This window comes from Hyperolius riggenbachi, chromosome 11 (assembly GCF_040937935.1).
Source record: "Hyperolius riggenbachi isolate aHypRig1 chromosome 11, aHypRig1.pri, whole genome shotgun sequence".
In the NCBI taxonomy this organism is placed as follows: Eukaryota; Metazoa; Chordata; class Amphibia; order Anura; family Hyperoliidae; genus Hyperolius; species Hyperolius riggenbachi.
The window spans coordinates 12015122-12031785 of record NC_090656.1 but is presented as its reverse complement, the minus strand read 5'-3'; the positions used below and the strand labels follow the sequence as shown (position 1 = coordinate 12031785).

Here is a 16664-nt window from a genome sequence, read left to right as displayed (position 1 = left end):
AACACCTACCCTGCTCTCTGTTTCATTCTTCACTGCTCAGCCTGCTTGTTATCAGCCCTGATAAAATCCCAGACTAAGCATTCAGTCTGGCTTTGCTCAGGGATCATTATAGCCAAGTCATTATAGCAGAGCCAGAAGGGGGCAGGCTTGGGCTTGAAAAGACATCAGAGAACACAGACTCAGCTATAATCTTTCCGTAGCAAAGCCAGACTGAATGCTCAGTCGGGGATTTTATCAAGGCTGATAACAAGCAGGCTGAGCAGTGAAGAATGAAACAGAGAGCAGGGTAGGTGTTTTCTCTAATGTTCCCACTGATATATATGGTAAAGATATGAGGGTGTTTTGTCTCTTGTTCACTTTAAAAGTAAACAAATATGGCAGCCCCTGTATCCCTCTCTCTTCAGTTGTCCTTTAACTCCGTTTTCTCATACTTTGGGTGCCTCACTCACCCCGCATCTGCCTGCTTGGAATACAGAAAGGGCTCGGCACAAGGATTGAAGGGTCGTTTTGTCCGTGTAATAATTCGCTTTATAGAAACAACATTTTACATTTTTTTACACAGATATAACAGACTGTAAAACAAACCTCTTATATACAGGAAAAGGTTACCAATGAAAACCCCACAGGGAAGTATATGAAGCCTTTGTGCCATAATGGAAAACCCAGTATCCGATCTTCTGAACATTCAGTAGATCCAGCAGATAGGCTTCCAATGTGGAGGCCTGGCAGGTGCCATATCAGATCCTATGAACATTCAGTAGATCCAACAGATAGATCATCAGCATGCAGGTCTGGCAGGTGCCGTCATGTGGAATCTGGGATCAGATCCTCTGAACATTCAGTAGATCCAATGGATAGGTCATCGGTATCCAGACCTGGCAGGTGCAATTACAAAATCTGGAACAAAGATCCAATGTCTCGGCCTGTCACACCTTCTTGGGGACGTTGGTGATGATGGGCTTTGGCCTTGTCTTGAAGATGATCTTTTTCTTAATAAGGGCAGTCACGGTGTACTTTGTCTCTGCCTCCTCGGGGGTGTGCCCAGGATCCTTGGGGGTGTGCCCAGTCTCCTCCTGGGAGACGCTGCTGCTCTTCATAAGAACAGCGAATGGCTTCTCTAGGCGTGAGATCTTCCCATACAGGATGTGATGCCCAATGATGAGGAGAGGGACTCCCTGGAGACAAAACACATCCAGTTAGGAATAAACACCATATCATCACTCCAGGCAGTCAATCTGTGAGCTCAACTGGACTCTCGCCAGCAACCAAACTACATATGCTAGTCACACACACACACATTGAAGAGATGGCTGTACAAAGAATGGGAAGGGGGGGGGGGGGGGGGGGGCTGGTGTACATGGATGTTACACATGGAAGAGGCAGCTGCACATGGGAGGGGGGGCTGGTGTACATAGATGCTACACATGGAAGAGGGGGCTGCATATGGAATGGGAGGGGCTGCTGTACATGGATGCTACACATGGAAGACGGGGCTGCATATGGAATGAGAGGAGCTGCTGTACATAGATGCTACACATGGAAGAGGCGGCTGCACATGGAATGGGAGGGGCTGCTGTACATGGATGTTACACATGGAAGACGGGGCTGCATATGGAATGGGAGGGGCTGCTGTACATGAATGCTACACATGGAAGAGGGGGCTGCATATGGAATGGGAGGGGGCTGCTGTACATGAATGCTACACATGGAAGAGGGGGCTGCTGTAGATGAATGCTACACATGGAAGACGGGGCTGCATATGGAATGGGAGGGGGCTGGTGTACATGGATGATACACATGGAAGAGGGGGCTGAATATGGAATGGGAGGGGGCTGGTGTACATGGATGATACACATGGAAGAGGGGGCTGCACATGGAATAGAAGGGGGCTGGTGAACATGGATGAACATGGATATTACACATGGAATGGGAGAGGGCTGCTATACACAGTTGCTTTACAAATAAGAAGGCGCTGTACACGGCATGGGCGTGGTCTGCGGCAGATGCAAGAGGTGGTTGCTGCACATGAAAGGCGGAGCCACCAGAAAGTTGTTTTGGGGACAATAAAGTATAAATCTAACCTTCCCATTATACCAACCTGAACAGACATTTGAGTAACCAAGCAGCTCAGGGTGACCCAAGCTACTAGTAATGTGTAGGGGGATAAAAGGGACCAAAAAGCCCTCCTACTAAAAAAGCAGAGCTTGGTGTAATTGCCTTCTTAAAACAGAAGGAAATTCGCAATAATTCAGTTATAAATGAACATTTGTGGTTACCCACAATGCACTACTACTAAATATGCAAATTATCCCTTTTTGCCCTTGTTAAGCCAAGCAAGCATCCAGAACCGCTGGTTTATAGCAAGCCTATAGCTTTACTCTGTTGTACTCGTCCAAGCCCTATCTCATACAGCCTTATCAATCTCTGCCATGTACTGATGAGGACCAAAAGTCCGAAACAGGCTGTCTACATGTGGGTTTGATATGGCTGTGTAAAACTTAAAGCTATAGGCTTGCTATACACCAGCGGTTCTGGATGCTTGCTTGGCTTACCAAGGGCAAAAAGGGATAATTTGCATATGCAGTAGTGGTGCATTGTGGGTAACCACAAATGTTCATTTATAACTAAATTATTGAGAATTTCCTTCTGTTTTAAGAAGGCAATTACACGAACCTGAACAGACATTTATGAGCCTATATTATTAGGATATGTCCAGACATCATCAGTGACAAGTGGAATCTAGGTGACACCTGGTGGCTTTATTCAGTATTACAATTTAGCAGATCTCTCAAGCTAAAGAAGGCTGCAGGGGCGGAGATACAATATAACATTTGTAAAGTGCTTTTCTCCCTGGCATAAATACATGTATCAGATCACGCAATGCAGCAAACAGACCGATCCCTCTCTGATCGGAACCTGATCAGAAAAGTATTGAATCCGTCCACACACTACACATAGACTTAAGGGGGCCATACACTAGCCGACCAACCAACCAATCGACCATCCAATTCGATGATGATTTTCATGCTGAAATCAGACGGGAATCGGCATGTAGTGTATGGGCAGATTCGACTAGAGACAAATTTATCTCTAATCAGATTCGATTAAAGATAAAATTTGTCTCTTGGTCGAATCTGCCCATAATCGTTCTAATGTATGGCCACCTTTAGGGCGCATTAACACATCCAATTTTGATTGGCCAATCACTGACCGATTTTACCACCTTCATGCAGTATGAGGGACAACAGATTGTAAATACTATGAGGAGATTGTGTAGGCAAGCAATACTACATGGAGGTAATACAAATTGACCAATCAGAATTGGCTGTGTGTACCAGGCTTTATGCTAGAATCTTTTGAAAATCTAATGAACCACATCAATGAATTGTTCGATGGAGTGCAACTTTATGTACTGTCGATCTACTGCCCCTCCTCCCATGAATGAGTGATATTTTCCATCCAATCCATATTCAGTAAGAAACAAAAATTACATTTAAATTGTTAAAGGGGAACTGAAGTAAGAGGTATACGGAGGCTGCCATATTTATTTCCTTTTAATCAATACCAGTTGCCTGGCAGCCCTGCTGGTCTATTTCTCTGCAGTAGTATCTGAATAACACCAGAAACAAGCATGCAGCTAGTCTTGTCAGATCTGACTTTAAAGTCTGAAACACCTGATCTGCTGCATGCTTGTTCAGGGGCTATGGCTAATAGTATTAGAGGCAGAGGATCAGCAGGGCTGCCAGGCAACTGGTATTGCTTAAGAGGAAATAAATATGGCAGCCTCCATATCCCTCTCACTACAGTTCCCCTTTAAGGCATGCACTGCTATAGATTCCCACCAGGAAAAGCAATATGTGTGTGCCTGCCAAAGAGTCTGGGATGTGTGAGCTGCAGCAGGATGCAGGGCTGTGGAGTCGGTACAAAAATCTTCCGACTCCAACTCCTCAGTTTATGAAACCACGACTCCGACTCCAACTCAGACTCCGGGGTAACCAAAATGGCCCCGACTCAGACTCCTTGGTCTAATATTTAACAGGGGTGGGGATTTTGTACAAAAATCACCCGACTCCAGTTTATGAAACCAGGACTCCAACTCCGAGTGCCCAAAATTGCCCCGCCTCCTTGACTCCGACTCCACAGGCCTGGCGGGATGCTTCCTATTAGCACTTCCTCTTCCCATCCCACAGCACAGAATACTTGTCCTCTCCCTCCTCTCTCTATAGGACAGAACTTCCCCAAGCTAAATAGAATAGTAGTGTGGAAGTCTGGAACCTTTTATTTGGTCGCAATGAGCACTTCTGCACCCCGGCAGAGACAAGACACTAGTTTCAAAGTGCATTTTAAAGTGGACCTGAAATTTTGCACAGGAAACAACAAAAACATAGAAACGCACCCTGTATGTATTCAGAGAGTTTAGCCTGTCTACCCCCCCCCCCCCCCCCTCATCTGTGACTAATCACCACCCTAATTTGATCTCTCAGCTCAGAAATTTCTTCTGTCACAGCACAGCAGCTAATGTGTAAACACAGGATGTTAACAATATGTCTGCTTCCATGAAAGCAGGAAGTAGACACACTGCAGATTTATTGCAGGATTTGTATCAGCTGTAACAAAGAAATGTTTCTCTTGTTGCTTAACTTTCAGAGCAGAGAGGAAGTTCTGAGTTCAGGTCCGCTTTAAGATGATTAAATGCTGGGGGGGGGGGGGGGGGGGGGGGGCTGGGGTAAGTACCCCAGGTGAGCAAATAGGAGGACCGGCTTAGGCTGCTTACCGACCAAAAGTAATAGGTTAGGTTACAGGACCACTATCTCGAAAATCTTAAAATATATATATATAAACACATACAAATATACAAATAAGAAGTTCATTTCTTCCAGAGTAAAATGAGCCATAAATTGCTTCTCTCCTATGCTGCTGTCACTTACAGTAAGTAGTAGAAATCTGACAGAAGCGACAGGTTTTGGACTACTCCATCTCTCCATAGGGGATTCTCTCTCAGCATGGCCTTTATTCTTTATATAGACACTCCTTGAAAAAGATTTATACAATGACGCTGGCCAGCCTCCGGGCTCGCTGCACACTTTTTTGGCAGTTGGACGGAGCAACTGCCATTCACTAAGTGCTTTTTGAAAATAAAGAAATCCCTGAGAATCCCCTATGAGGATATGGGATAGTCCAAAACCTGTCGCTTCTGTAAGATTTCTGCTACTTACTGTAAGTGACAGCAACATAGGAGAAAAGTAATATATGGCTCATTTTACTCTGAAATGCACTTCTTATCTGTATAGGTTTACATATAGTTTGCATTTTAAGATTTTAGAGACAGAGATCCTTTAAGAACAGCCCCTTTTATTGAAACCAAATATACAACGCGTTTCACTGGTCTTACCCGCCTCTTTGGGTTATACCGAATGTGCCGCCATCTATGCAGTGAAGCGCAAGCATTTCATAGAGCTGGCATTTCTGTAGTGTAGATTAGGAGGAGTGGGTGAGACAAGCAGGCAGGCAGTGTTTCCCTATTAAATGATACATATAAATCACATCCATATGGTGTCTGATGCACAAAAGGCCAAAGAATTTTACAAGGGAGGCACTGCCCATGACTCTATTAGCGCCCCCTGGGTGCTGCACACATTGCTATGGTAATGTGCAGCTTAACTCACGTTACCGTAGCAACACACACATTACCCCAGTAACAAGCATGGCATTGATAGTGTACCGGGTGGTTCACCCCTGGCACAAGTACCAGTAAAATTGCCGTACGCTGCCCACGTTTGAAATATTTACCGGCCTTTCATGCAACAAGCCCAAAGAGTGCTAACTCTGGTGGAGACTGCAGCCACAATGGCATGTAAGCCAGGGCTGTGGAGTCCGAGCAATTTTGGGTACCTGGAGTCGGTGGCTTCAATAAACTGTAGTTAATCTGTCCAAGTATACCCTTAATGAAATTGAAATAAAGGTACTGTCCAAGGGATTATCATTTTCTCCCACTCATCATTTAAACATCTTTGAGACCATACTTGATGTCAACCGATTTGTTAGATCCCTACTTTTAAGGAAACACTTTGGGGATGTAGGGGAAGGAAGGCGCACAACACATATGTGCGATGTACCCAATATTGGTGACTTTAGAGACACCCGCTGCAGATGGATGTTGGATACTCTTTCATCAGCTAGCGGTGGTCTAGTATCCTCAGAGGATGTTGAGTCGGTCCAGGTGAGAAACCAGGACTTTTATCCACATGCCTCTAGGTCCCCATATGTGGATACCTTCCAGGGATTGGTGGAGAGGGATCTTTTACAGCTGTCTGGGGGGTCATCCCATACTGTCACTTCCAATCTCACCCCTGAAGAGCGTGCTGCACTAAATAAACTGCAAACTAATAATGATATTATCATACGTAATGCAGACAAAGGAGGCTCTGTGGTGGTTTTGGATAGGAACGCTTACCGGGCTGAGGCCCTCAGACAGCTAGGGGATGTGGATACATATTTGGGCCTAAAAAAGGATCCCACCCCTGAATTTAAAAATAGACTATCTAGTCTTCTTTCGTGTGGGGAAACTATGGGGGTTATTGACTCTAGATTGAGGAGTTTCCTGGAAGTTAAATCTCCCATTATCCCCATTTTCCATCATTTGCCCAAAATTCATAAGCCGGGCTCTCCCCCAGAGGGCAGGCCCATTGTGGCCGGTATTGGGTCCCTGGGGGAGCGCCTAGGCTCTTGGGTTGATTCGCTACTCCAGCCCTTGGTCAGACGCCTTCCGGGTTATTTGAAGGATACTAAACATCTACTGGCCAGCTTGAGAAGTGTGGAATGGAGGACTGACTGTATTTGGGTTACAGTGGAAGTTAAGTCCCTGTACTCCTGCATTCCACACAGCCTGGCATTGAAGGCGTTGGACTTTCACCTTTCCAGGTACTCGGAGGATCTCCGTGTTTTCATTCTTATGGCCGTTGAGTACCTCCTGGCCCACAACTACTTCATGTTTGACGGCAGTTTCTTCCTCCAGAGACGGGGCGCCTCCATGGGCGCCAAATTCTCACCATCCCTTGCGAATTTATACATGGGGTGGTGGGAGGTCTTTGGGGGGGACAGCCGTCTACTGGAGAATGTGGTGTGGTACGGGAGGTACATCGATGACCTTCTGATTATCTGGAGGGGTGATGTTTCCAGTGCAGCCTCTTTGGTACAATATTTCAATCAAAATAATTTGAACCTACAGTTCACATACACGGTTGATACAGTGTCCATTAATTATTTAGATGTTACATTGAGTGGGGATGTGATACTGGGCTTGTTAACACCACAACCTACAGGAAACCGTATAGTGGTAACGCAACCCTCAGGGCAGACAGTTGCCACCCAGCACACACAATCCGTGGCATTCCTGTTGGCGAATTTGTTAGAGCCAGACGGAATTGCTCGAAGGAAGAAAATCTGATGAGTGAGCTGGACATTGTTGAGAGACGCTTGAGAGTTTGCGGTTATCCGTTGAGGTTAATTAGGAGGGGCAGGCTTAGAGCCATGGAGAGGTCACAGACTGAGTTATTACAAAATGACGGTGGCCCGGCTCAGGGTCAACAAAAGCCAACCTTTGTGACCACCTACTCGGCAGAATACAGGCGTGTGACCAATATCATCTCCAGGTATTTACCTATTTTGGAGGGGGATGTGGGTCTCTCGCCTGTCCTGAAGGATGGTGTGAGATTTTCTAGCCGACGGGCTCCCACTCTGGGACAGATGCTCTCTCCCAGTTTATTTACATCTGCCGCCACAATGGACACTTGGTTGACAGTTAAGGGATCTTTTAAGTGTGGAATTGCGACATGCAGGTATTGCCACCTACATAACAAGACTAGAACGGCTGTCTCTGCTTCCAATGGCCATACTTACAATCTTAAACAGTTCATTAACTGTGGCACCTGTTATGTAGTCTATCTTATTGACTGCACATGTTGTTCTGTCCAATATGTTGGGTGTTCCACCAGGCCCTTAAGGCAAAGAATAGCCGAACATTATTTAGGGGCAGTGTGGTCCACTATGAACATCTCAAATGTGGCCAAACATTTTAGGGAGGTGCATGGGGGAGACATGACAGGTTTCCGGTTTCAGGGAGTAGAGAGTCATGTCACCAAAAAGAGGGGGGGGGGGGATTTATACAAAATTCTTCTCAAGAAGGCGGCCATGTGGATACACCGCCTGGGGACTAGGGTACCCCAAGGCCTTAATGCTAGGTGGGACTTAGCGTTTATCACACATTAGTTTGCCAATGGCTTTTCCCTTTCCCCCCCTCCCCCTTTCTTCTCCCTTTGCCCTTTTTCTCCCCTCTTCCCCCCCCCCCCCCCTTTTTGGAGGCCCTCTGTGTGCCAAACCATGGTTTGGTGAGATGCCCCTCCCTTCATTTACATTTATACATCTTTCCATCTATAGACAGGGTCTGTGTATGGCCTCATACATACCTACATGATTCTGTGTTTACTCACGCTGTTCTTTGTTAAATTTTATTTATTTCTTAGCACTTTGTATTTTATATACATTTTTAAATTTGTGTGTATAGTGCTTTGTTTTTGTAATGTGCTTATACAAATAATTACCTGTCCATTATATGAAGACCACCGTCCACTTACTTCCCCCCCCCCCTTTCTTCTGGGGGGTGGAGTCTTAAGTGGCCGGCACAGGATATCCTCCTATTTATAGGAGGTTCTGTCATGTCTTTAACCAGCTATGATTAAGAGCTGAGATAGCTCGAAACATGTTAGCATCTTGATGCATGTGCATATTTTATACTGGATACGTCCTAAATAAAAGTCATTGTTTGGAATCCTGGACTGGTGCGGACCTCTCTGTCGTCAGAGTCGGATGATTTTTGAACCAAATCCATAGTTTTGTAAAAATTAGATTATGGAGTCAGAGAACTTTTGGGCACCTGGAGTTGGAGGTTTCATAAACTGAAGTCGGAGGTGGAGTCAGTGGTTTCATAAACTGAGGAGTCGGAGTTGGAGTCAGTGGTTTCATAAACTGAGAAGTTGGAGTTGGAGTCAGTAGTTTCATAAACTGAGGAGTCGGAGTCAGTGGTTTCATAAACTGAGGAGTTGGAGTCAGTGGTTTCATAAACTGAGGAGTCGGATGATTTTTGTACCGACTCCACAGCCCTGATGTGAATGTCTAATGCCCCCTCAAAGCCATGATTTATCAGTGGTGGTGGGTTAGGAGCAGTGTAGCAGCTACATGAAGCCTCCATTTCAAACTAATGCGAATGACATGTGATGTCACAAGAGCACCTCTTTGGTATATTGAAGATCTCCCATCAGCTTCCCAGCAAGTCCATCTTGTTTCCGAGCCTCTATCTCCCCCTGCAGCTCCATCAGCATCCACTCCGTTTGCTGCCCCCGGCCATCTCTGCAAGGAGAAGACAAGATCTATCAGCTCTGGGATATTATTATGTATTTATATAGCACTGACGTCTCCTGCAGCACTTTACAGAGTACATAGTCATGTCACTGACTGTCCTCAGAGGAGCTCACAATCTAATCCTACCATAGCCATAGTCTAATGTCTCTACCATATTATTATGTATTTACTGTATATAGCACTAACATCTTCTGCAGCACATTACAGAGTATATAGTCATGTCACTGACTGTCCTCAGAGGAGCTCACAATCTAATCCTGCCTTAGGCCCAGTGCACACCGAGCGGTTTTTGGAGCAATCCGCCGGCCGCATCCGCCTATAAAATCGCTTGGCTAATGTATTGCAATGGGATGGTGCACACCGGCGGTTTGCGGTTTTTGCCAAGCCGCAAACGCGCCTCCTGCTGCGCGTTTGCGGTTTTCGGAAGCGTTTCGTCCTCAATGTAAAGTATAGGAAAAACGCAAACCGCTCTGAAAAACGCTACTTCAGAGCGGTTTACCAGGCATTTTTGTTACAGAAGCTGTTCAGTAACAGCTTTTACTGTAACAATATGTGTAATCTGCTACACAAAAACGCACCCAAAACCGCTAGGTATGTTTAGAAAACCTCTCTAAACATACCTAGAATCGCTCTGAAATCAGCTCCCAAAACCGCTAGCGTATTGCGGATCTGCTAGCGGTTTTGGTGTGCACTGGGCCATAGTCATAGTCTAATGTTCTACCATATCATTATTATGTATTTATATAGCACTGACATCTCCTGCAGCACATTACAGAGTACATAGTCATGTCACTGACTGTCCTCAGAGCAGCTCACACTCTAATCCTACCATAGTCATAGTCTAATGTCCTACCATAATATTATTATTATGTATTTATATTGCACTGACATCTGCTGCAGCACTTTACAGAGTACATAGTCATGTCACTGACTGTCCTCAGAGGAGCTCACAATCTAATCCTACCATAGTCATAGTCTAATGTCCTACCATATTATTATGTATTTATATAGCACTGACATCTTCTGCAGCACTTTACAGAGTACATAGTCATGTCACTGGCTGTCCCCAGAGGAGCTCACAATCTAATCCTACCACAGTCATAGTGTAATGTCCTATCATATTATTATTATTATGTATTTATATATTATAGCACTGATATCTCCTGCAGCACTTTACAGAGTGCATAGTTATGTCACTGACTGTCCTCAGAGGAGCTCACAATCTAATCCTACCATAGTCATAGTCTAATGTCCTACCATTTTTTATGGTATACCATCAATCTATAATTACTGTTACAGAGGGTTCAGTCCCCACTATGCGGATTTATGAAAGCAACGCTTTAAAGGCTAGTACTTTTACTGATCATACAAAAAACGCGTAGTTTGTTTTTTTATATACTACTATAGGCAATATCCCAAAGTCCTGTGTACAATGTAATGTGACAATACGAGACCCCATATGATTATATCAAGCGAGAGCAGGAGCCGCCATGTGACGTAAATAACTAGGAAAGAATCATTGAGGCTTGAAAAATCTTGTAAAAACTCCTTTTAACACCTCCTGTCAACCTACAAGATTATATGTTACATTTATTAGCCATGTGCCAGCTATTAATATTGGATGATTTGGCCTAGGCATTATCTGAAGTGATTACCAGCAAACAGCAGTCACCGCCACTTTATATTCCTGTGCCCTGTTAAAAAAGCATCACTGCAACTCAAATGAATAGTATATCTATTTCAGCTTTAAAAAAATAAAAATAAAATACAGCATAGCAACCCTCTTATTTATTTATTTAGAGATTCCAGCAAGTCTTATGTCCAGTAACATGGGGTCAATACACACCTCCGTCACTTACAAAAGTAGCTGGGCTAATAAGGTGAACAAGTAGGTTTGTTTCAGACTACTATTTATTGACTTTCAGACACTACTGCAGCCAAATAGATCAGCAGGGCTGCCAGGCAACTGGTATTGTTTAAAAGGAAATAAATTCTTACTACCGTTGTCCTTTAGGCTACTTGCACACCAAGACGTTGCGTTAGGTGCTACGTTAAGGTCGCATAACGTACACCTAACGCAAGGCCTGGTGCTCTTCGATGTGGACGTCAGAGTGAGCCGCGTTGTGCAGCTCACTCTGGCGTCCGTGTTGCCGTGATGCGTACTCTTGGACGCATGCGGCATCACGTGGTCCCGCCGGCCAATCGCCGCACAGAGCGGCCGCATCAGGAAGTAAACACTGCACACGTCACAACGTGCAGTGAATATTAATTAGCCATGTGCCTGGCCGCTCTCCGCTCCTCCCCAACATTACTGAGCATGTGCAAACAGTCTAACGCGGCTTAAGCCGCTGTAACGCCGTAGCATGCTGCACTTTCCTGAGAACGTGCAGCGTACATGTAACGCAACGTGGGCAGTGTGAACAGCCCACTTGTGTTACATTGCTGTGCGTTGGGGGAGCGTTACAGGCTGCACTTACGTGCGCCTGTAACATCCCTGTGTGTAAGCAGCCTTAAGGTAAAGGATGATGCTTGATAAGCATTATTGGCACTAGTCTAGTTTAGGGGACCCAGCAGGAAACCTCATAGGAAACAGTTCTTCAATCATAGTACCCTCTTACAGCACACAGCATTATGATTGGCCAAATAGAGTGGGTGTACTTCAAAAGAAACTTCAGCCTTAAAAAGCATACTGTCATTAAGTTACATTAGTTATGTTAATTAAAACAGATAGGTAATATAATATCCTACCCACCCTGTTTTTAAAAGAACAGGCAAATGTTTGTGATTTCATGAAGACAACCATCTTTTTGGTTGAAAGGAGGAGACAGGGAGCATGAGACACAGTTCCAACTGTCCTGATCACCTCTCCCAGTTGCTAGGCAATGAGAGCATCATCATCAGACATCCCATCATGCGTTGCACAGCATCAGGGGAAAAATACCCTGTCAGTTTTCTTTGATGGGGCGGAGCTTAGCTTCTAGGCAGCTAAAAATTAGGCTTGGGTATGAAAAACAAAGTTCTGATGCTGTGAACCTGTTAAAGAAACAACAAGCCTTTTCAGTGCTGCTAAGTAGATTTTTAGTCTGGAGGTTCACTTTAACTACAATCTATCTGTAACCTAGCAGTTTGAGAGGGTGCCGTCCACCCAATCACATTAGCTAAATTTCACTATAAGATATCCAACAGTAGCGCCGCATTATCATCTGAAGTGTGTCCTAATGCCCAGAGGGAACCTGTATTGCTGGCGATTCATACGCCCATGAGCACAAGTCCAAAATGTTTCTGCTGATGCTTATGGTGGTGTTTGGTGTGGTGGGGGCTGAGGTAACCCCTACTGGCTAACAATGGCACCCCCTAACTGATGATGCTGCAGTACCCCTGATGATAGTTTCCCTTGAAGGAGCAGAAATAACTCTCGCTGGCAGATAATGGTGGCCACCCTATGGAGCTGAGGTAACTCCTGATGACCGATGAGGGTTTCCTCTAAAGGAGCTGAGGTAACCTCCGAGAGATGATTATGATGTTGGCGACTCTTGACAGAGGGATGGTCAAGAAGATGCAAATAGTTCTGAGTTGATAAAGGATTATGCAAATCTTGTATGCAGCTTGAAAATGGACCAATACAAACCCACAAAAGGGTTATTTTAATTGGTCAATTTTCAAGTTGCATAGATTCGCAATAATACACATCAATTTGAAACTATTTGCATCTCATTGACCAAGGTATTGTCCAAATCCCTACTGGCTGATGATGCAGTTGAGGTAGCCCTGATGGAGTTCAGGTAAAGCCCCCTGCTTGAGGGAAGCCCATGATGAAGCAGAGGAAAACCATACTGGCTGATCACTGGCAGGGTCCACTGACCCTGATGAAGATGAGGTAACCCCCTGCTGGCTAATGGTGGACCTTGATGAAGATTAGGTAACCCTTTATGCCTGAAGCCAGCCCCAGATGGAGGTGAGAGACCCCTCTGCTAGAGCCAATCCCCTCCGGCAATGGTGTCCCCTGATGGAGATGAGGTGCTCCCCTGTGGCTGGTGGTGCCCCCCCCCCCATAGAGATGAGGTTTTCCCCTGTGGCTGGTGGTGCCCTCCATAGAGATGAGGTGCTCCCCATAGAGATAAGGTGCTCCCCTGTGGCTGGTGGTGCCCGCCATAGAGATGAGGTGCTCCCCTGTGGCTGGTGGTGCTCCCCCCCCCATAGAGATGAGGTGCTCCCCTGTGACTGGTGGTGTCCCCTGAAGGAGATGAGGTGCTCCCCTGTGGCTGGTGGTGCCCGCCATAGAGATGAGGTGCTCCCCTGTGACTGGTGGTGCTCCCCCCCCCCATATAGATGAGGTGCTCCCCTGTGACTGGTGGTGTCCCCTGAAGGAGATGAGGTGCTCCCCTGTGGCTGGTGGTGTCCCCTGAAGGAGATGAGGTGCTCCCCTGTGGCTGGTGGTGCTCCCCATAGAGATGAGGTGCTCCCCTGTGGCTGGTGGTGCCCCCCATAGAGGTGAGGTGCTCCCCTGTGGCTGGTGGTGCCCCCCATAGAGATGAGGTGCTCCCCTGTGGCTGGTGGTGCCCCCCATAGAGATGAGGTGCTCCCCTGTGGCTGGTGGTGCTCCCCATAGAGATGAGGTGCTCCCCTGTGGCTGGTGGTGCCCCCCATAGAGATGAGGTTTTCCCCTGTGGCTGGTGGTACCCCCCTGATGGAGATAAGGTGCTCCCCTGTGGCTGGTGGTGTCCCCTGAAGGAGATGAGGTGCTCCCCTGTGGCTGGTGGTGCTCCCCATAGAGATAAGGTGCTCCCCTGTGGCTGGTGGTGCCCCCCATAGAGATGAGGTTTTCCCCTGTGGCTGGTGGTGCCCCCCATAGAGATGAGGTTTTCCCCTGTGGCTGGTGGTGCCCCCCATAGAGATGAGGTGCTCCCCTGTGGCTGGTGGTGCTCCCCATAGAGATAAGGTGCTCCCCTGTGGCTGGTGGTGCCCCCCATAGAGGTAAGGTGCTCCCCTGTGGCTGGTGGTGCCCCCCATAGAGATGAGGTGCTCCCCTGTGGCTGGTGGTGCCCCCCCATAGAGGTGAGGTGCTCCCCTGTGGCTGGTGGTGCCCCCCATAGAGATGAGGTGCTCCCCTGTGGCTGGTGGTGCCGCCCATAGAGATGAGGTGCTCCCCTGTGGCTGGTGGTGCTCCCCATAGAGATAAGGTGCTCCCCTGTGGCTGGTGGTGCCCCCCCATAGAGGTGAGGTGCTCCCCTGTGGCTGGTGGTGCCCCCCCATAGAGATGAGGTGCTCCCCTGTGGCTGGTGGTGCTCCCCATAGAGATAAGGTGCTCCCCTGTGGCTGGTGGTGCCCCCCATAGAGATGAGGTTTTCCCCTGTGGCTGGTGGTGCCCCCCATAGAGATGAGGTGCTCCCCTGTGGCTGGTGGTGCCCCCCATAGAGATGAGGTGCTCCCCTGTGGCTGGTGGTGCTCCCCATAGAGATAAGGTGCTCCCCTGTGGCTGGTGGTGCCCCCCATAGAGATGAGGTGCTCCCCTGTGGCTGGTGGTGCTCCCCATAGAGATGAGGTGCTCCCCTGTGGCTGGTGGTGCCAGCCATAGAGATGAGGTTTTCCCCTGTGGCTGGTGGTGCCCCCCATAGAGATGAGGTGCTCCCCTGTGGCTGGTGGTGCCCCCCATGGAGATAAGGTGCTCCCCTGTGGCTGGTGGTGCCCCCCATAGAGATGAGGTGCTCCCCTGTGGCTGGTGGTGCTCCCCATAGAGATGAGGTGCTCCCCTGTGGCTGGTGGTGCCCCCCATAGAGATGAGGTGCTCCCCTGTGGCTGGTGGTGCTCCCCATAGAGATGAGGTGCTCCCCTGTGGCTGGTGGTGCCCCCCATAGAGATGAGGTGCTCCCCTGTGGCTGGTGGTGCTCCCCATAGAGATGAGGTGCTCCCCTGTGGCTGGTGGTGCTCCCCATAGAGATAAGGTGCTCCCCTGTGGCTGGCAGCCCGGAAGTGGAAGCCGCGCTGCCAGAGGAACAGACTCCTTCACTTCCGGTCCGCACAGAGCGCCTGTGGAGAGCCGCTGTCTCCGGTCCGTCCGCTGCTCGCTCCTCTCACCCGCACACCACGATCTGCACCATCCCCGTCACCACCGGGATCCGAATCTGCCGCCTCCGGGGGCGGGGCCTGCGCCTGACGTCATTCCGCTTCCGGCCCTGCCAGAGAGCTCCACGTGAGAGAGACACTGCACAGCCGGTGAGAATGTTACATTATATTACAGTATATTCTATTATCACTACCGAGGAAGAGAGGTGGTCAGTGCCAGGAGTGTGCCATTACTACTGAGGGGGGCAGTGCCAGGAGTGTGCCATTACTGCTGGGGAGAGGGGGTCAGTGCCTGGAGTATGCCATTACTACTGAGGGGGGTCAGTGCCAGGAGTGTGCCATTACTACTGAGGGGGGCCAGTGCCAGGAGTGTGCCATTACTACTGAGGGGGGTCAGTGCCAGGAGTGTGCCATTACTACTGGGGAGAGGAGGTCAGTGCCAGGAGTGTGCCATTACTGCTGGGGAGAGGGGGGCAGTGCCAGGAGTGTGCCATTACTGCTGGGGAGAGGGGGTCAGTGCCTGGAGAGTGCCATTACTGCTGGGGAGAGGAGGTCAGTGCCAGGAGTGTGCCATTACTGCTGGGGAGAGGGGGGCAGTGCCAGGAGTGTGCCATTACTTCTGAGGGGGGTCAGTGCCAGGAGTGTGCCATTACTGCTGGGGAGAGGAGGTCAGTGCCAGGAGTGTGCCATTACTACTGAGGGGGGCCAGTGCCAGGAGTGTGCCATTACTACTGAGGGGGGTCAGTGCCAGGAGTGTGCCATTACTACTGGGGAGAGGAGGTCAGTGCCAGGAGTGTGCCATTACTGCTGGGGAGCGGGGGTCAGTGCCAGGAGTGTGCCATTACTGCTGGGGAGAGGAGGTCAGTGCCAGGAGTGTGCCATTACTGCTGGGGAGAGGGGGGCAGTGCCAGGAGTGTGCCATTACTACTGCTGGGGAGAGGAGGTCAGTGCCAGGAGTGTGCCATTACTGCTGGGGAGAGGGGGTCAGTGCCAGGAGTGTGCCATTACTACTGAGGGGGGTCAGTGCCAGGAGTGTGCCATTACTGCTGGGGAGAGGGGTCAGTGCCAGGAGTGTGCCATTACTACTGAGGAGAGGGGTCAGTGCCAGGAGAGTGCCATTACTACTGAGGGGGGGTCAGTGCCAGGAGTGTGCCATTACTGCTGGGGAGAGGGGGGCCGTGCCA

At 48.4% G+C, this 16664-nt stretch overlaps 2 protein-coding genes across 4 annotated transcripts in view; one reads left to right on the top strand and one right to left on the bottom strand.

Annotated features, from left to right (window-relative positions):
* Positions 1 to 505: 505 nt before the first annotated feature.
* On the bottom strand, positions 506 to 15593 carry CHTF8 (chromosome transmission fidelity factor 8). Of its 2 annotated transcripts, none has more exons than XM_068259601.1 (3): positions 15493 to 15593; positions 9288 to 9405; positions 506 to 1175 (listed from the first exon to the last, which is right to left on the bottom strand). In XM_068259601.1, exons 1-3 carry the CDS (start codon positions 15513 to 15515, stop codon positions 927 to 929), a joined length of 390 nt encoding a protein of 129 aa, XP_068115702.1. In that variant the 5' UTR covers positions 15516 to 15593; the 3' UTR covers positions 506 to 926. The 2 variants fall into 2 exon arrangements, with proteins under 2 accessions (XP_068115702.1, XP_068115703.1); XM_068259602.1 differs by lacking the exon at positions 15493 to 15593 and adding an exon at positions 12170 to 12386.
* The window catches only part of UTP4 (UTP4 small subunit processome component), a 36967-nt gene continuing 35726 nt past the window's right edge, over positions 15424 to 16664 (top strand). For both annotated transcript variants that reach the window (XM_068259600.1, XM_068259599.1), the window contains exon 1: positions 15424 to 15630. The gene's annotated coding sequence lies outside the window, so the exon portion shown is untranslated. The remainder of the gene's footprint in view (positions 15631 to 16664) is intronic.